This window comes from Durio zibethinus, chromosome 10 (assembly GCF_047325235.1).
Source record: "Durio zibethinus cultivar Kanyao isolate XHJ-2024 chromosome 10, ASM4732523v1, whole genome shotgun sequence".
Lineage (NCBI taxonomy): Eukaryota > Viridiplantae > Streptophyta > Magnoliopsida > Malvales > Malvaceae > Durio > Durio zibethinus.
In genome coordinates this window covers 8352904-8372057 of record NC_143171.1, presented here as the reverse complement: position 1 = coordinate 8372057, position 19154 = coordinate 8352904, and the positions used below count along the sequence as shown (strand labels likewise).

The following is a 19154-nucleotide window of genomic DNA, read 5'->3' as shown; positions in this document are numbered from 1 at the left end:
ATTCTATTCAAGTTGACTGTTGATGTCTTTTGAATCTTTCTTATTGTGCTAGCAGCAAGAAATTGAAGATCCAACGGCTAGAAAACATTTAGCCAACTGCATCATCCTGGAGCGAAGGCAGCCAACAGCTAAGCATTTCTTCAGTTTTCCTTTAACCCCAGCCAATATATTTAGGTAACCTACATTTTTTCCCCAGATGGTTTTTTCACATCTGAAATGAAACTATTAGTGTTGGTTGTACTTGTAGAACATCCTTAATTAATTTGTTTAATGTTGTAAAGCAGAATATGTTATAGTGGGTTTGACATCTGGGTATTGCCAAACCCATCTTTATCCAAAAGGAACAAATTGTTGCAAAGGAAAGGAAAGGAAAGCATTCACTTAGCAAGGCTGGAATATGCTTAATCCTGATTTGCCATTTCAAAAGATTCTTAAATGAAAAAATGAGAACAGACGTTGGAGGAGTCAAAGAAGTGGGCATATACCTGCCGAAAGAGAAAGATGAGATCCTCCTACATTGATTTTTCCTAGTTGCTGTCGTTGGATAAGAAATTAAGAAGGAATAGCAGTATTGCAAAAAAGAATAAAAAAACTAATATTTGTAGAAAAGAAAGAAGGAGACACAGGAAAAAGGGCATTTAGCCTTTTTTTTCTCTAATCTACAACCAAAATCTGCCTTTGAAGTTCGACCCACTAGCCAGTACACGTATCTGTTGGCATTGCTATGCTATGCAAAAAGCTGGTTTTGTAATAAGAAATGAAGTGCCGTTGATATTTTCTAGCTTTAGGGTTTTAGCATTTAGCTGGCTTTGAGTTAGACATGCAATTAAAGAACCTATAACAAAGTTTTTAAACTTCACAAAATTTTCATTATTCAGAAAAAAAATAAGTATAAACTTTGCTCTTTAAACACGAAATTATCATCATGTGTCAATTAATCAAATGCAAATATGCTAAACTTCATGATCTTTATATTTAACCATCTATATGTAAAATAATAATCTCTAAAATTAATGCCAAGTAGAGATTATATTAACTTTGGCACAATTTAATTAACTTTCATTCTTAATTTCTCATTTATTTATCTAATTAATCACTTCATAATTATTTCAACTTAACAGCTTACACTTCCTACCATGATAAAAAGACAATTGAACCATCTTCAATACATTGGGAGATTTTATTGTTAAACATCCAAGATTAGGATAATCAATAAAAAAAAAAAGAAGTACTATATTAATATGAGATTGCATAACCGACGTCGTTTAAGTGAGTGTTGAAACATTTTGAGTATAAAAGAGACCTTGTCGAAATGAAAAACCACCTCAACAAAAGTAAGCCATCGATTAAAGAAAAGACTCTGAGACAGAGAGAGAGAGAGAGAGAGAGAGGGGTAACGGTGGGGAACACAAAGAGGGTCAATACCTCATAAACCGTCGCTCTTGCTTTAGCTTTCTTTTTTCTTTTCTTTCTTTCGTCAAAACAGAAGGAAACGAAAAATCACTCCCTTTGTGTTGCTCTTTCTCAAAAACACTTTCTTTCATTCATTGTTGATTGATATTTCTTTTGTTTTTTTTTTTTTTTTATTTCGAAGACTCTCAGAGAGGGCCCAAAAAACAATAGCCAAAAGGCCACAAAAGCATGGGCAGCTCCTCCGCCTCCTCTCGCAAGGTTCGCTTCCTCCTCTCTCACTTCACTTTCTTTCTCTTTTATCATTTTCGTTTTGGTTTGAATTAATTTTATGGTTATTTGATTTGGTGCGTTTAGGCGCTGAGTAAGATAGCGTGTAACCGGCTGCAAAAAGAGCTGGTTGAGTGGCAGGGCAACCCTCTTTCCGGTTTCAAACACAAAGTCACTGATAATCTCCAAAGGTTTTAGATTGTTTACCTCTGTTTTTAGATCTTCTGCTTCCCGCCGTTGATACCTTCTTCTTCCTTTTTTTTTTCTAAATTAATTAATTTTTTTAAAAGGTGGGCAATTGAAGTAAATGGAGCTCCCGGAACATTGTACGCTAATGAAACCTATCAACTTCAGGTGGATTTCCCTGAACATTACCCTATGGAAGCACCCCAGGTTTAATTTTTATTCAAAAACCCATTTTTAATATTCATATTTTTCAAGCTTGTGTCTTTTCATATATATTATTTTGCTCTTCTCTTTCGTTTCTTTTTATTTTTGGGTTGTCGGTGGCAGGTGATATTTCTTCAGCCGGCCCCTCTCCATCCACATATTTATAGCAATGGCCATATTTGTTTAGGTAAGAATTTATATTAATTTTCCATAAAAATTCTCTTTTTTTTAGTGATTTTCGATTCCTCTTAGGTTTTCATAGATTTTTATCTTTTATATAAATATATATTGCAATTGATATGCCATGATCTGATTTGTCCCTTTGCTTTCATCTTAATTTTTATCCATTTATCCTTTGAAAGTGATTTTTTTTTTTTTTGAAACTGTTGCCTCCATTTGTTGTTACCTTTAAAAGTGTTTTCCTTTACATTCTTAAAAGGATCTTTGATGTTTATGTGAGATTATTTTCACTGATATTTGGATATTATTGTATCATGTATCTATCTTCCTATCATTTTCACCAAAATATATACTATATGGAAAAAGGTAGAAGTCCAATTTTTGTCTCCAAATATTTACTATAACTGGTAACTGAAAACCCTTGTTAGCTTTGTCTTAAACATTGTATAATAATAGGGAAAACAAAAGGGAAAAAGAAAGTTATAGATGGTAGCTTTAAGTGAGCAGTATAAATGTTCTTCCCTTTGTCGTGAGCTTTGTGAGACTTACACAGAAACTGATTTTCCTGTATGGGGTTTTCTCTGTAATGAGATGTTTGAGAACTATAATCTAGCTTTTTCCTTCTCGTTCCTGGCCGTGGGGTGATGCTATTGTTCTGTTACAGTAATGGGTGATCTTAGGTTATTTCTGCATCATTATCTTGACGCACATAGCTTCATTCACAAGGTTGTGACTTGCTTTTAATTCTTTTTGTGGTTTCTTCAACCGGACAAGGTGGGGATAGCAATGGCTTGGGAAATGAGCTAATGATAATGTCTTATTTTTCCTACTTGCTGTGCCTTTCCAACATTGTTTGCCAAATTCCAAGCATAGCTGATTTTGTTAATTTAACAAATATTTGTAAAATTCAGATGTTTTCTCTCTCTCTCTCTCTCTCTCTCTCATACACACACAAACACACACTTGCACACATGCATGCACATATAGTAATGTTGCTCAATTTCCACATGTATGTGCTTTCGCTATGTTTTATTGCATAACTTGAGACAAGACAAACAGATAATACATGATTGTTCCATTGTATTTTGCAGATATCCTATATGATTCATGGTCCCCTGCCATGACAGTTAGTTCCATCTGTATCAGCATTCTCTCCATGCTATCAAGCTCAACTGTGAAGGTTTGATTAGACATTCAATTGATTCTCTGGGTGCTTTGTTATTCCACTCTTTCTTCAAGTCATTCTTGTTCAGCATCTGTGTCATGCATAGGGCATACTGCCAATTTTTTATTTGTGGCTCAAATTTCCTAACTGGGAATTGGCACTGCTGTTTTTGTAAATGATGGGCATGTCCTAAATGATTCCAGATGACATGATGATATTTGCAAATGAGGGCGATTGTTATCTTATTTTTGTTTTTTTAAATCCACAACTCCTTTTAATACTCTTAACCATGCCTGCAGCAATGCCCTGAAGACAACGATCGCTATGTAAAGAACTGTAGAAATGGCCGATCTCCCAAGCAGACCAGGTGGTGGTTCCATGATGACAAAGTTTAACAGCAGGAGTATCTTCCTGTATCAATTAGTTTAATAACTAGATTAGACAAACAGCTTTCACTTTTAAGGAAAATTGAAACAAAAGGAGAAAGCATTTTCCCAATCAAAGTTAAATGCTCAATAACTCCTGCAAAATGTTATGCTGGTATTTCATAAAAGAGAAAAGTCAGTCTTTGTTTAGCAACTTGTAAGGAACATGCTTACTCAGCTAATGGTGTTTAACACGTGCGAGAGAAGCTTGGTGCACTGTGAGCACATGAATGAGAAACTTTATCATTCTGAAACTAGTTTCTGAATATTGTGAGTTCTATGATTATAACTTGGCAGCTGATGGAACTAATGGTTCATCCAAAGCTGAAATATGGGTCTTGTTTTAGAGCGTTATATGTGCTGGATCACTATCATTTGAAATCACTGTTTATATATGCTGTGGTGAGTCGTCGATTTGTAAACATTGTAAAAGTTGCAGGGAATGACCAAGTTTTAAGTAATTACGATTCCAGGGTCCTAGAATTGGTTTCTTATTGGTTCCAAAACTCTGAAAACCTTCAATGCATGGTAACCATATCTCATTCAAGATAAAATTTTCATTAGGAATCGACCACTACTAGAACTTGGGTTCTAATTTTGTCTAATTTCAAGTGGACAAGCCTTTTTCTACCCTTCTCAGCCGGTGGTAATGCTCTTGCATTTGTTCAGATGATGTAACTTCTGTTTTTGTTGCCTAAGAATCCCAAAATAAATAGAAACGGACCGACCCTGACGGCCCATATTTATAGTACGTTTGGATTGAAGTAAGAGTAAAAAAAAGAAAGGAATGGAAAGGAAAAAAAAAAAGAAAAATTTTTTTTATTTGTATATGACATAAATAAAAATAATAATAAAAAGAAGATATAATTAACTCTCCTTGATTTCCCTCAATTTTCTTTGTTTTTTAATTACTCCAAATTGCAGGAAAATGAAGGGAAAGGAAAAGAATAAAATTCTTAAAATATAAAATAACTATTATATCGTTATTAATTTTTTAAAATTAAAAATATATGATTTTGAATTTTAAAATTAAATTAAGAATACAAAATAGCATTTACTAATAAATTTATTGTCTCTAATTTTTTTTTTCTTATTTTTATAAATTTGATTATTTTTATGAAAAAATAAAAAAAATTAAAAACATAAAATACGTTAACATAAATATATAAATGTTATAGTAAAAATAAAAATTATCAAACAGTATAATAAAAAAAATAATATAATAAGTCATTTCGTTTCCTTTCCATTATTTAATCAAATAATAATTGTTAGGATTTTTTTATTTTTTATTAATTTTAGCTATTCAAATAAAGAGTACATATATTTTTTTTTTTTTTAAAAAACTTTCTTTATCTTTGCTTTGCTTTTTTTTTTTTTACTAATGTTTATCTAAATATAGTGTAAATAATGGTTCAAATAATAAAAAGAGTATTTTTTTTTAGTTAGAATTGTTGGTTCAAATGATAAAAAGATAGTACCTTTCTCGAGTTAGAAATGCTAGTTCAAATGATAAAAAGCTTGTACTTTTCTTTTAGAGTTAGAACGGTTGAGGTGTAAGGCTAATTCAAACAACAAAAAGAATATTTTTCTTTTGAATTAAAATCCGTTAAGAGATTGTAAAAAATTAATTTTTTTTATAAATTTATTAAATTTGACGTAAATAAACTTAATAAGACCTTTATAAGAATTTGCTAAGTTCAACAAAAATAAATATCATTGGGCCAATCTAGAAAGGGATTTAGTCAAAAACCCTTACCGCTAAAAAAATGGTGAATCAAGAGTTACAGTTCTAAAACGTATTCTGCAAAATGCAATGCATTTTTAACTGCTTCCAGGAGCCAGGACTATGTGTGGTACAATATAAAAAGAAAGTCCACGGCTGGTTACGTGATTGGAAAACTGCGGTTAGACTATGATTGCTCGATATTCTTGCGCTGCAAGCAAGTTACACACGTTAACTTCCCATTGGTCTTTTATTTTTCATTTTTAATTGTAGGAGTAATCTAATCTAATGTCACCTTTGTCTAATTTCTAAGTTTCCAATTTTGACTTTTACCTTCAAACACACTAACTTCCTCATTAATTTTTTCATAGTATTAGTCAACCAGACTGGTCATTACTGAACAGCACTCGGCTGCTCTTATCCTTTTTCCCTGAGATTGAAAGAAAAGCGAAGGACCATGAATGAAGTGAGTCATCAAAGGATAAAAACAAATGGGATATGGCTGCACGTAGCGGAGCAAGGGACAGGACCACTAGTTTTATTGCTTCATGGCTTCCCAGAAATATGGTATTCATGGCGCCACCAGATCACTTTCTTGGCTAGCCATGGCTACCATTTAGTTGCTCCTGATTTAAGAGGCTATGGAGACTCGGATTCCCCTCTTAGCCCCGGCTCTTACACTGTTATGCACCTTGTTGGGGACATCATTGGCCTGCTTGACCATTTTGGGGAACAACAGGTATTTCCACTTTCCATAAACTCATGAACATGGCACATATTTTCCAATTTGTGTTGTCTAAAAAATCAAAGTTTTTAACTGTTTTGTGTTCATTATTTATGGCAAGGCTTTTGTTGTGGGACATGACTGGGGAGCTGTTATTGGTTGGCATTTATGCCTGTTTAGGCCTGAGAGAGTCAAAGGATTGATCAATTTATCTGTTCCATACTTTGGTAGAAACCCGGAAGCCAAATATGGTGAATCCTTAATTAGAACATTTGGAGATGGGTTTTATATCTCCCAATTCCAGGTAACTTCTCTGTCTATTCAATCAAGAGTCATGACATGCATGTTCATAAGGATGTTATACTAATCACTGCTTTGGGGGATTTGTTCAATAGGAACCAGGAAGAGCAGAGAGGGCATTTGCCAGGTACGATTATTTGACAGTGATGAAGAAGTTCTTGCTAATGACACGGACTGATAATCTGATAGCACCTCCTGGCATGGAGATTATCGATTATCTTGAGACACCGTCATGGTTACCACCATGGATTACTGAAGAGGAGCTCCAGGTTTACGCGGACAAGTTTCAAGAATCTGGTTTCACGGGTGCTTTTAATTACTACCGTGCTATGGACTTGTAAGTTTCAGCCTTCCTTTGGGACTGTCAGCCTCAAGAATCAAGTTATATTATTTTGCTTAGAAATCTTTATCAGAAATGATTGACTTCATATCTCTGAATGTTTTTCCGCACTGAACTAACGTTCAAATTGGTAACAGGAATTGGGAGCTCACTGCACCATGGCAAGGATCAGAAATTACGGTTCCAGTCAAATTCCTAGTGGGTGACAATGACCTGGGTTTTGAAGCCAGCGGTATAAGAGAATACGTACAGGGAAATGTGTTCAGGAGCCTTGTTCCCAACCTCGAAGTTGTTATTCTAAATGGTCATCATTTTCTCCAACAAGAAAAACACCAAGAAGTTTCGGAGGAAATTCTATCCTTTCTTCACAAATTTCCTGCAGAGTAGCAGACTTCTCTGGTTTTGCATTTTACTGGGAAATTAGGCTTATATGACTAGTCTTGATTTATTGTTTTCCTCTGTATACTCGTCTTGTATGGTTCTAGAGTAGAAAGGTATTTCCAATTACCTTAAATAAATAAGCAAGTTAATCTCAGTATGAAACTTCACAGACATTGAATAAAGCTCTACCCCACTTTAATAAAGCCTTTGATTGTCCACGGGAAATTTAACACCAAACAGCTGGAAATGTCCTAGATAAACATTAATTTTGTTATTTTCTGATCCATTTGTTTGATTAGTGAACTTTAAAATATTATTCTTAATTGTTTGTTAAATTTAATAAATAAATAAAAATAAACTTTATTTACTAATTGTTTGTCTATCCATTTATATTTTTAAGTATAAACACAAACAAATTTTATTATGTTTATGATTTATTTATTTAATTAATGAACTCAAAAATATTATTAATAATTATTTATTAAATTTAATAGACGAACAAAGAACTTATTTGCGAACCGATAGTAAAACGTTTCGTTCGTTTACAAGTATGCAACAGAGTTAAAAATTACTTCGACAATTCACAGTTAAGGCTTATCTGATAAATGATGACTCGGAAAGTTTACACAAATATGAAAAAGGTAATCAATTTGCAAACACAACCATTGATTATAACCAAGCTCCTAGCCAGATGGAAAGAAAAGACAAGATTGCGCATCTTTCCCACCTCCATATATAGCTATCTCCATTTCTAGAAGACGAATGCACAAAGTCAATGGTTTTTGAGCGTGTAAGGACAAAGGAAAAGTAGAAGAAATACAGAGAATAGAGTAGTTTACACATTTGGCCTATTTGAAAAGGTCTATGAAAAAACAAAAACCAATTGATTAATACTATTTTTTAAGAGATTCTGTAAACCTCAGGGAAATTTCTGTCAAAGAAAGTTGGGACCTGAGGTGGAAACTGCATAGTTGAATAATGATCCCCTAGGAGCACCTAAATTTCGGTGAATGCGAATGGAAGCTGGCAAGGAAACTTCATCTGATACCAATATGTAAGTGTTAATAGGACTTCTACTGGAGAAGGAAGTAGCTCTTTCCACATTTTCACAAACAGAAACAAGAAGAAGAGGCAGATAACGAGACAGAGAGATGGCAGAGTTTGCTGTTTCCTTAGTTGTGGAAAAGCTTACAAACTTACTGGCACAAGAAGCAGCATACTTGGACGGGGTTAACCAAAAAATTGTGCAACTGAGTAACGAACTGAGGTGGATGCAAAGTTTTCTGAAGGAAGCAGACATGAAGCAAGAAGACAATGAATTGATGCAACAATGGGTGTCTGATATTAGAGATGTGGCCTACGACACAGAGGAAGTAATAGAAACATATGTTTCCAGGGCGGCATCTCAAAATACATTTGATTTAGTCGCCAAACCATTTTATCTGTACAAGGTGGGGAGGAAGATTGAAAGTATTCGATCTAGGATTCGTGAAATATCTGGCAGACGAGAAACTTATGGTGTTGTGAGAAATGGTAGAAGTGCAAGAGAGGGAAGTGATGCAAATGAAAGGCTGAGATGGTGGAGACAGCCATCACCCCACGTTGAGGAGGATGATATTATTGAACTAGTGGAAGACACAAAAGCGTTGCTTACACAACTAACTAGCATGGAGTCAAGTCGCCGTGTGGTTTCTATTGTGGGTATGGGAGGGTTGGGCAAAACAACTCTTGCAAAGAGATTGTATAACCACAATGATGTTAAGAATCACTTTGATTGTAGAGCATGGATTTATGTATCCAAAGAGTACAGAAGAAGAGAGATCTTGCAAGGAATTATTACAGATGTAAATGCACTTAACAGAGATGAAATGGAAGTTTTGGAGAAATTGAAAGAGGAAGAGTTGCTGAAGAAGCTGCATGAATTCCTGGAAGAGAGGAGGTATTTAGTCGTTCTTGATGATGTGTGGAGTTTGGAGGTTTGGGATTGTCTAGAAAATGCATTCCCTAGTGGGAAAACTGGAAGCAAAGTGATGCTCACCACCAGAAACAAGGAGGTTGCTCTGCATGCTGATGGAGGGGGCATTCCACATGAACCAAGGATTTTAACGGAGGATGAAAGTCTAAAATTGTTCTGCAAGAAAGCATTTCATGGAATGAACAGTCTTCCCCCTGAATTAAAGAAGCTTGGCAGGGATATGGTAGTGAGATGTGGTGGCTTGCCACTGGCAGTGGTAGTGCTTGGAGGATTGCTCTCCCGGAAAATCAAGTCAACAGAAGAATGGCACCGCGTTCTTCGTAACATCACCTGGCACTTAACCAAAGGCCAAGACCGGATAGCTGCCATTTTATCACTAAGCTACAATGATCTCCCGTCCCATTTAAAATCTTGCTTTCTCTATCTGGGACTATTCCCGGAGGATGTCTCTGTCCAGACGAAAAAACTGATCCATATGTGGGTCGCAGAAGGATTTTTACCACAAGAAGGTGAAGAAACAGCTGAAGGCGTGGCTGAGAAATGCTTAAATGAGTTGATTGACCGGTGCATGATTCAAGTGGGAAGATTAAGTTTACTTGGCAGAGTCAAAACAGTCCGTATTCATGATCTTCTGAGAGACCTTGCCATCTCTCAGGGAAGGGAGGAAAATTTCCTTGAAATTCATCATGGAAACAAGGCAGAGTCATCAGAATCTACCTCAATAAGATCCCGAAGGCATGCTATCCATTCTCGCTATGACCAGTATGCTTTCCTGAAACACTTTGCTCCTCATTTACGCTCCCTTCTGTTTTTCAATCGAGAGTATAATGTAGATGTGGCAAGGAAGAGAAAGATAATTGGTTTCAGGTTTGAGAAGAAATTGAATGTCATTTACAAGAATTTTAAACTGCTGAGGGTCCTGGATTTGGAAGGTGTACGTGTTGTCAGTCTCCCAGACACAATTGGAAGCTTAATTCAACTAAGGTATCTAGGATTGCGGAAGACAAATTTAGAAGAGGAGCTTCCTCTATCTATTGGAAACTTGCAGAACCTACTAACCTTAGATTTAAGGTATAGTTGTTTTCTTAAGAGGATACCAAATGTCATCTGGAAAATGGTGCATCTCAGACATTTGCTCCTTTATACTCCATTTGATTCCCCAGACAGTTGGCATTTGAGGATGGACACCTTATGCAATCTCCAGAGCCTACCATATATAGAGGCTGGAAGTTGGATAGATGATGGTGGGTTAGCTAACATGACTAATCTTCGACAACTGGGCATTGATGGGTTGTCAAGAGAACAGGTTACTTCTGTCATTTCAACCATAGAAAGACTGCAGGACCTTCAATCTTTGTCTCTGCTGCTAATCGAACTGGAAACGTTTCCAACACTCACAGGACTCTCTAACTGTGAGCACCTTCAGAAGCTGTGTTTCTATGGAAAGATGGAGAAGCTACCTGACCCACAAGAATTCCCATACAACCTGATTAAGCTAACCCTTTACAATTCCCAACTGCAGAGGGATGCAATTACCAAATTGGAACGACTACCAAACCTTGAAATGCTTGTTTTGGGTGATGGGTCATACAATTGGAGAGATATGACTTTCTCCTCTGAAAGTTTTCCTAAACTGGAGATCCTTCGACTTCATCTTCTGAAAGAATTGGAAGAGTGGATAGTTGAAGAAAGGGCAATGCCAAAGCTCAAGCATTTGGTGATAAACCGTTGTGAGAAATTAAAAAAGATTCCAGACAGACTGAAGCAATCAACTGCCCTCAAAGAACTAGAAATTGTTGGAATGCCAGTTGAGTTTGAATACAGACTCAGAACTAAAGACTTCTTTGAGTTCAAACACACCCCATCAATCAAATCGACCACAGACATGTTGGCAATAGGTACGCTAACCTTTCAATAGACTTGTTATTTAAATAAAAATGGAGCACTTATATTAGCATGAATTAAACCTTACTTTCTACATCTGCATCTCGGTTTGCAGGTCTTGGCAGTCACCAAAATGTTGGTTGGCCAGAAGCACAATTCGGTTGACTGAACATTCTTCATATGTTATGAAGATACAGATTGTATTCAGATTGTATTCATTCTATTGCTTTCTTCTGCAATTCTGTATGAGCTACAATTCTGCCATTGCACAGATAGCTCGGACATGTCTACCTGTAAGGCAAGTACATATTAACTTTCCTGGACAGCTTGTTGTGAACAAAGGGTATAAGTTGTTTATCAGTAAATAAACCATAAAAAATAGAAAATTTTAGCGAATAAAATGTATGTGCTATTAGCTTTTACCAGGATTACGATTCTTCAATCAGATCATCAAACAACTAGTTGTGTCCAAGCCATGATGTATAAAACTAACAAAGCAACAAGTTTTCCGAATCCAACAAGATGTTTGTGATGTTTATGGCACCTTCGTGTGATAGAAGCAGAATACCTACAACTGAATTTTTTGTACATTACCAACTGAAGACCTGCCATATTCCAATAATTTCTTTTCCATCAAAGAGTCTGATACCATAATCAATATTATCAAGACTCAATGATTTATCTCCGTTAACTAATGCTTATTAAAGATGCGGTCATCGCAGGCTTTATTATTGTCTACTGAGTTTTCTAATCAATGGACATATTGCTGCAAAACAGAATTGTCTCTCTCCTACCACAACTGTCATCAGTTCATTGTTCTCAAGTAGTGAACAAGTTTTGACCAATAATATAGAGGTGAATGGTTTCTGCCTAACCCTATGATATGTGAAAGCTTTAACTTGCAGACGACCCAGATTTTAGAAAGCTTGGTTAACAGCATTAATTCCTACATGATATATTGCCTCCAGAATTGTGAAATCATGTTTTCTACTTTTTTTTTCACTCGGTCTACTAACAACACCATCATTTCATCCATGTATATTCAAACCCTTCATAGCTATTTCACGATTCAATGCAAAATAATAAGATAACAGAAATGGATAATCTTCACACAGTCCAATGAGACTCACACGAATAAAATTCTTTAGAAATGGATACTCTTCACATAGTACAGTGAGACTCACAAGAATGAAATTCTTTCTTTCTACTTCTTAATCTCATTTATATTATTGTTGATGGATAACAATAGAAGAGTGTAAAGAAAACTATGGACAGAACAAATGTCTTTTTCAATCATTCCTAAACTAAGGACAGAGCAAATGTTTTTTTCAATCATTCCTTCTTGTTGGGCTTAACAATTTGAATACAAAGTTATTGAAGAAGCAGGAACGTTTTTCAGAAGGTTTGGGGTGATGCCCTTGTAAAATCAATGAAAACCCTCAAACCTGCAGGTCCTCAGAAGCAAATGAGATCAACATACAGAGGAAGGAAATAGCAATTAATAATATTTTCAGTGTTTAATACAGATTAAATTTTATTCCTCAGCAATAATGATGTTAAATTTGGGTTTGAATATGTTCTCACCATGCAGTTTCCTTCACAACATGTCAACTACTCATATATCTTGGAAGTCCCTCATTACTAGGTTGTTGCTGCATAAGATAGGAGGTAATTCCAAATTACAGCCTTTGATACAAATTCAAATTCCAGAACAGTAAGTTGCAGATTATCTCAAGTCAACTTCACTATCTGTCCCATTTATTCATCAATGTTTAAGGAAATATCCCTGCAGCCTCATGAAAGCCTTGTTTATTCCAACTTGAAGCATTTTTTCAAGTCAAATGTATTCATAAATGAAAGTTTAATTTTTTGATTACCTATGATTGAGTTTGAATAACCTGAAAAAAAAAAAAAAATTTCCCCACCCTCATTAGGCACCATGACCAGCCAGCTGAGAGAAGATGAATATATACAAAGACTTAATAACAATTAATTTTTCGTTCACCTGTGATCGAGTTTGAATAACATGAAAAAAAAAAAAAAAAAACAATTTCCCCACCCTCATTAGGCACCATGACCAGCCAGCTGAGAGAAGATGAATATATACAAAGACTTCATACCAATTATAAGCATGCATACCTGAAATGGAAATGTAACAAGAATGGCAGCAATTTTAGAAGACCCCCCCAGCGCAGCATAATCAAATGAATTCTGTGCAAAATACTAGGGATTGTTACAAATCATTACCCATTGCAGCCTCCTTGCATGGTTGAACCACAAGGAGACTGCAAAAGATCTTGATAGTATCATGTTCAAACTACCAAAGTCAGCAAGAGGGTTATAACAGAAAACAATCCTAACATATAACACTACAATTGATGATTCAGTTGTAGAAATTCACTTGTTCAAAGAGTGTTTTTGTCTGCTTAGCATGCTTAAACAAGCAAATTAACAAAGCTGCAACTGCTTCTCAAATAAAAACTTAAGTAAATAATGAAATACCTCCAGATGTATTTGAGTTTGTTAAACCATGTACGCATGAAAACACAGTAAATATAGGCACTTGCGGGCATACTCCCAGTCTCAAGCTTGTACATCAACTGGTATGTATCAATCAAAATTTATTGTAAGGGAAACCCAAAGTTCAGACAAACGGAAACTGCATGTGCATACCAACAAATTTTGGCACTTTCAGATTTCCATTTTCTCTCTTTATAATCAACCATTATTCTATGAAGTTCCTCATATGCAGTGAACTGAATAGCTCCATGGGAAACCTGCTGAAGTTAAAATAAGCATTGTAAATTGCAAAAGTATAGGGAATAACATAAGCTATACTACTACTTAAACAACTTGGAATTGTTTAGCTCCGAGATATTCAAATGTTGAAAACCCTATACAGTGATGTAAAAAGTGAGAGCTGAAATAAGAATAAAACAGTCAGCAAACTACCATCAAGAGACCAGGACCAAGTCCTTTATAGAGTGCAGTTCATCCTTCCTCTCTTAGTATGGTTCTTAAGGCATCTGAAATGATTAAGACATAAAACAATATTAAGGGACTAGCAGCATTAGGAAAGGCCATTATATGCACTGGAAAACCATTTTCTATGATTGAAATTCCGGGTGAAAAGAATAAAGGTACAAAAGGTATTCATCTTGAAAAATAAAAAACAGCTCTTGATCATCTATCATTTTCAAGAGGGGGGCTAAATTCACAACCAGAATGCTGAAAAGCATATCTGATTTGTAGAGTTCAATCATCTATAAAAATATCAACCAGCATAAGAAATCTACATATAAAAGGTGAATCTTCTAAAATTTCATGAATCGACTTTCCTGCAGGAGATTGATATCCAACCTAATTGCTTGCTAATAATTGGAGTCAGAGTTAATATGACTCATTAAGGATATGGATATCTCAGAGCATTTTTCTAGCAAATTAACATAAGATGAAGAGCAGACCATAAACGCCAAAGTAAGGTCAACTTTGATGAAGAGAAATCTGAAGCTGCAATCTTGTTTTTATAAGCCAAATAGGATTTGTGCACAAGGAAACCTGAAAAGGCAACAAGATTGAAATTGTTAAAAGAATACAAACTGTAATGTATCTTAATTAACACCAATTAGAGACCAATCCAACAAAGCATCAGCGTTGAGATATGAGTATATGACTACTTTAAACCAAGACCATTCAATTAGTATCTAACTGCATCAACAACTAAAAAGGTAAAACTTAGATTGACAATTCTTAAAAACAATTGCAGTCACATGCTATTGGCATTTAGCATCTTAGACCACCAAACATGCCACAATAGTAACCCACCCATCCTAATAGACTTTAAGCTCAGTTCTCAATAAATTTTACTATTAAAAAAGAAATTCTTTGAGTCTTTCTAATATCAGCAGTCGATTTTGAAACTATTAATAAGTGTTAACCTTCTGTCTTTCCTCCAAGTCTTATTGTTTGAAGTTTGTATACTCACCAAAGCTCCAGCTTCTGCAGCAGAAGCGAGATGAAGACCAGGGCTCAGCTTCTCCTCCCTGCTTATAGAATACCTTTGTTTAGCTCTGCCATAGCTAAAAATAGTTTAAAAAAAAACCACTTTAGAGTGATTGTCACAGTACATTTTTTCAACAAATCAAAATACGTTAGCTCTTTGTATTCCCCATTGCATATTAAAATCAATCTATTTACATTAAAAAACATCAGCATATATGTAGTTAAGCTGCAGTTAAATTCACATGTGCACATATATTTGACAACAAATGTACTGTAATCAAAAGGAAAAGTTGTACCATGTAAATTGATGATGGCACTTACAAGAAGAAATATAAACCCCATGGAACAGAGGACGCTAAAACTGCAGGAAAGAAGTCTGCATAAAGCCCTCTCAAACCCTGCATGACAAACCCATAAACTGTTAGCATATATCCAAAGAAAAACGGCATACAAAAGAGAAACTCTAATCTCCAATGAAAGCGAGAAAGACCTCAACTTTACATGAAGAGAAAAGAAAATTAAAGTACCTAAGCCTAATTAAATGAAAAAAAAAAAGAATAAAAATAGCGAGAACCTCTAAGCGAGTAATGGTAAAAATGGCGTAGGCGGTGTTCTTGTAAGTCGGGAAATTGGTGAGTCGACCAGCGTTAACTATTTGAAAACTCGATCCACTCAGCACCAAAAAGACTGAAACTTTTTGTCTAAACTATATGTATATATAAAGAACGAGGTGGAAATAGAAGAAGAAGAGGACGACCTTGAAATCTCGTACGAACGATGTCCAGAGGGTACATCGCTGCGACGGTGGCGAAGCCCGCCACTCACTGGCGTTGCGTTCCCCCATTGCCACAGTGATTGTGACATTTCTTTTTGAAAAAATAATAATAATGAAAAGGAACCGGCCGTTTCGAATTACGGCGATACTAGCAGCTAGTGAAGAAGCAGCAGCAAAACCGATCACATCTTGCGCTGCCGTTATTTCCGGTTCATTTAATTGGGCTCCAAGCATACAACAACCTTTTTCTGGATGAAAACGGCCCAATTAGTCGGGCTCGGTTTCTTTTTGGGCCTTCTGTCTTTAACTAATTATAATCCATGAAGGTCTAATCGGAAGAGAGCTTTTGGAGTATTTGTCCAAGTCTAACCAAGAGATTGAATTTGCTTGATAAAAATGCCCAAACCTTAACAACTTTTATTGTTTGGCATCAGAAATGCTTCTGCTGGACCAAAAAAAGAAAAAAGGCTTCCCAGACGGTGAACAGCTGAACATGTTTGAGGTGAATTGAACACATAAAGCATGTTTGTTCTTTGGCTGTATATGTCTTATGATTTGGTTAAAACACTTTTACCACAAATTGACTTGAGTAATAAAGCGACACAACTTGGTCCTAATCGAAGTTGAACAACAAATAGACAACTCCAGTCTCCAATGATTTTTTTTTCTTTTCACTTTATTTGACATTTATCTCTGTTCCAGGATACAACTGATTCATAGCAGTAGCCAGTAAAGATTCACAGAAATTCATCACGGGAAAATCGAAACGATGGTTTGTGAAGTGCATCTATCATCAAAATTTAGTTCTACAACAGGTGATTTACAATCATTAAGAAATTATAATGATGACCGATGAAAATGAAAACAAAATATCAACTCAGCTACGCAGCAAATCAAAATTTCAAAGAATGTTCTGGCTTTGTCAATAAACCCCTGAATTGATCTCCTTCACCTGACAGTAATCCTGTCAATTATACATCAATATCAGTCAATCTGCATTTTAACAAACCATTCGCAAATGCCTGACACTTATTCTTTGTCCCATTTTCCTCAGAGAAGTCTAGCAAAGTTAACAATCAAAAATAATTCGTTACTGAAATTTCATAACATAATTTTCATCCACACAGTAGAGCAGTATCAAATTTTAATGTAACAAATTAACAATATTCCCCATATTTCAATTAAAAATACCCATAACTTCCATTAATAATCACCTTCCTTTTTTTCCATGGTTGGCTCGACCATGTTCTAACCAATGCCTAACATACTAACAGAGGTTGTAGCATGGTTCTGCTTCGGTTCATCCTTTCCTACATCATCACCAGCCCTTAGCTCATGTACATATACTCCTGTATGTTTCTTCAATTGCTCAAAATGAATTATGTGCCCCCATCATTTATAACTGCAATGTTTTAATTTTGGTTTGACATTTTCATTTACCAGTCATCATCATTACAAATGTTAGGTCGTCAATACACTACCAAATGCAACCTCTAACCCTTTTCTCTTTCCCTACTCCCACTCTTTCCCTAAAGTCCTTTATGGTTCTAAAATAAGAGAACCTCACCCAATAAAATAATGATCATAAACTTGTACTCTGAATTTTACAGTCATTAACTAATCTTACTATATCAGCAACAACTACAATTAATTTTCTTGGTTTCTGATTATCAAGATACACAAATAAGACTAACAATAGCAATAAACAATGCTAACTGCAAGATTTGTGTTCCCAAGTACCTCATTGATCTGATTACAGAAAAATAAAATTTGTAAATGTAGTTTATATCTATCCACAATCCAGTACTACATAGATTATTCATCTCTCTTCTGTCCAAAGTCTCCCAAGGTTCTTGAATGATACTATCCATTCCTATCATTGATAATGATAAACCTCTATATCGCCATTTGCTAATATTCCCAAAGAATACAGTGCTTAAAACAGACTAATAGAAGCAACTATTATGAAGAAGTTATAAACATCTATCCTTAATCATCTCTTTTAAGCAATAGAAGCTAAGACTTTAATAAATCATCAAATTATAAATACAAAACTTAACTCAGATTATCAAAGCTTAAAAAACCAAAAGCCCATTAAAAAAAATCAAAATCAAACAAAATTCAGGTTACCTCACTCCATGGAGACTTTCGCTCCAACATCCTTCATCTTCTGAATAATCTTCTCAGCTTCCTCTTTAGTAACCCCTTTCTTCAACAAAGTAGGCGCCTTTTCCACCAAATCTTTAGCTTCTTTCAATCCCAAATCCGTAAACCCTCTAACTTCCTTAATCACCTTAATCTTAGCCGCCGCATCGAACCCTTCAAGCTTCACATCAAAAACCATCTTTTCCTCCTTCTTCTCTTCCCCTTTCCCGGGCCCACCAGCCCCGCCTTTCCCGGCTCCTTTCATGGCCCCACCAAATCCCATCCCTGGCATCATCACTGCCATGATTGGCATCTCTTTAACATCCATTTTTTGGCGGAGGACTTCGGTTAAGTCCATGACCTCGAGCAGAGTCAAACTAGTGAGTTCATCGACGATTGCGGCGACATTTTCGGAAGGAGCTTGTTTGGTGGGTTCCTGTGATGGGGTGTTGTAATTTCGTGTGAAAGTAAGGTTAATGTTGTTTAAAGATTGGATGGAAGAGAAAATGCTTGGATTTTGATGAAGAGTTTTCTGGATTCGACTTAAATGAGAACAAAAAAACCGTAAGTTTCTCATTTTTTTTTTTTCTAATTTTTCGTTTCAATTTTCAATTTGGCTGTTTTTTTTGTTTTAGTTCAATGAAATCATGGGATGGGATGGTGAGGAATTAAAGAAAATTACGAAGATTCGAGAGGGGTTTAGGCATAAGCCCTAGTGGCAAAAACGGGTCGGGTAAATTTTGGGCTTGAAGTTTAGCCCAAACTATTCAGTTCCAAGTTTGCATGGAAATAAAGAAGTGACTGAGTGAGCAAACTCTATGGAAAGGTTGCAGTTAGAGGTGGAAAAAAAATAGAAAATTTTGAAAATCCATTTAAATTTGTAGTTTTTGTTTGCTTACGTTTGGATTGGTTTTGTTTTTATTTAGTTTAGATAGGATATTAAATATATATATTAGATTTAAATTAAATTTTAAATTAAAAATTTAAAAATTTTAAAAAATCGATTTGAATTATATATTTTTTAATTTATATATATATATTTTAAATTTTTATAAAATAAAAATT

General features: G+C 35.2%; 4 protein-coding genes and 1 pseudogene across 8 annotated transcripts; 3 read left to right on the top strand and 2 right to left on the bottom strand.

Annotated features, from left to right (window-relative positions):
• Positions 1-1322: 1322 nt before the first annotated feature.
• LOC111292136 (putative ubiquitin-conjugating enzyme E2 16) lies at positions 1323-4194 on the top strand. 2 transcript variants are annotated; one of them, XM_089766685.1, is made up of 7 exons: positions 1323-1417; positions 1595-1671; positions 1768-1871; positions 1971-2073; positions 2194-2257; positions 3342-3430; positions 3715-4194. In XM_089766685.1, the coding sequence occupies exons 2-7, from the start codon at positions 1642-1644 to the stop codon at positions 3808-3810; spliced, it is 486 nt and encodes a 161-aa protein (XP_089622811.1). In that variant the 5' UTR covers positions 1323-1417; positions 1595-1641; the 3' UTR covers positions 3811-4194. The 2 variants fall into 2 exon arrangements, with proteins under 2 accessions (XP_089622811.1, XP_089622810.1); XM_089766684.1 differs by having other exon boundaries at positions 1323-1671.
• A 1746-nt stretch (positions 4195-5940) lies between these two features.
• LOC111292332 (epoxide hydrolase 2-like) lies at positions 5941-7679 on the top strand. The gene is made up of 4 exons (XM_022884659.2): positions 5941-6302; positions 6409-6591; positions 6683-6924; positions 7065-7679. Exons 1-4 carry the CDS (start codon positions 6021-6023, stop codon positions 7312-7314), a joined length of 957 nt encoding a protein of 318 aa, XP_022740394.2. The 5' UTR covers positions 5941-6020; the 3' UTR covers positions 7315-7679.
• Positions 7680-8103: 424 nt separating this feature from the next.
• Positions 8104-11589, top strand: LOC111291990 (putative disease resistance protein At1g50180). Its single transcript, XM_022884161.2, has 2 exons — positions 8104-11181; positions 11283-11589. The coding sequence occupies exons 1-2, from the start codon at positions 8460-8462 to the stop codon at positions 11330-11332; spliced, it is 2772 nt and encodes a 923-aa protein (XP_022739896.2). The 5' UTR covers positions 8104-8459; the 3' UTR covers positions 11333-11589.
• A 758-nt stretch (positions 11590-12347) lies between these two features.
• On the bottom strand, positions 12348-16418 carry LOC111293279 (folate transporter 1, chloroplastic-like; annotated as a pseudogene). The gene is made up of 10 exons (XR_016345716.1): positions 15927-16418; positions 15744-15820; positions 15491-15567; positions 15153-15246; positions 14632-14725; positions 14120-14193; positions 13841-13944; positions 13307-13378; positions 12752-12819; positions 12348-12612 (listed from the first exon to the last, which is right to left on the bottom strand). The product of XR_016345716.1 is annotated as a folate transporter 1, chloroplastic-like (transcript).
• LOC111291991 (uncharacterized) lies at positions 15185-18757 on the bottom strand. Of its 3 annotated transcripts, XR_016345717.1 has the most exons (3): positions 18075-18757; positions 15491-15567; positions 15185-15246 (listed from the first exon to the last, which is right to left on the bottom strand). XR_016345717.1 is itself a non-coding variant. In XM_022884163.2 (2 exons), exon 1 carries the CDS (start codon positions 18664-18666, stop codon positions 18076-18078), a length of 591 nt encoding a protein of 196 aa, XP_022739898.1. In that variant the 5' UTR covers positions 18667-18757; the 3' UTR covers positions 16691-17004; position 18075. The 3 variants fall into 3 exon arrangements, 2 of the variants coding, with proteins under 2 accessions (XP_022739898.1, XP_022739897.1); XM_022884163.2 differs by lacking the exons at positions 15185-15246; positions 15491-15567 and adding an exon at positions 16691-17004; XM_022884162.2 differs by lacking the exons at positions 15185-15246; positions 15491-15567 and adding an exon at positions 16691-16908 and having other exon boundaries at positions 18075-18755.
• Between the last annotated feature and the right edge of the window lie 397 nt (positions 18758-19154).

What these genes read in the sequence shown, in the direction of transcription:
- LOC111292136 (XM_089766685.1), top strand. Translation starts at nt 1,642, where the DNA reads ATGGGCAGCTCCTCCGCCTCCTCTCGCAAG. An exon ending in CCTCCGCCTCCTCTCGCAAG is followed by an intron (nt 1,672 to 1,767) that starts GTTCGCTTCCTC and finishes TGGTGCGTTTAG; the next exon opens with GCGCTGAGTAAGATAGCGTG. An exon ending in GTCACTGATAATCTCCAAAG is followed by an intron (nt 1,872 to 1,970) that starts GTTTTAGATTGT and finishes TTTTTTTAAAAG; the next exon opens with GTGGGCAATTGAAGTAAATG.
- LOC111292332 (XM_022884659.2), top strand. Translation starts at nt 6,021, where the DNA reads ATGAATGAAGTGAGTCATCAAAGGATAAAAACAAATGGGATATGGCTG. An exon ending in ACCATTTTGGGGAACAACAG is followed by an intron (nt 6,303 to 6,408) that starts GTATTTCCACTT and finishes ATTTATGGCAAG; the next exon opens with GCTTTTGTTGTGGGACATGA. An exon ending in TACTACCGTGCTATGGACTT is followed by an intron (nt 6,925 to 7,064) that starts GTAAGTTTCAGC and finishes AATTGGTAACAG; the next exon opens with GAATTGGGAGCTCACTGCAC.
- LOC111291990 (XM_022884161.2), top strand. Translation starts at nt 8,460, where the DNA reads ATGGCAGAGTTTGCTGTTTCCTTAGTTGTGGAAAAGCTTACAAACTTA. An exon ending in CACAGACATGTTGGCAATAG is followed by an intron (nt 11,182 to 11,282) that starts GTACGCTAACCT and finishes CTCGGTTTGCAG; the next exon opens with GTCTTGGCAGTCACCAAAAT.
- LOC111291991 (XM_022884163.2), bottom strand. Translation starts at nt 18,666, where the DNA reads ATGAGAAACTTACGGTTTTTTTGTTCTCATTTAAGTCGAATCCAGAAA.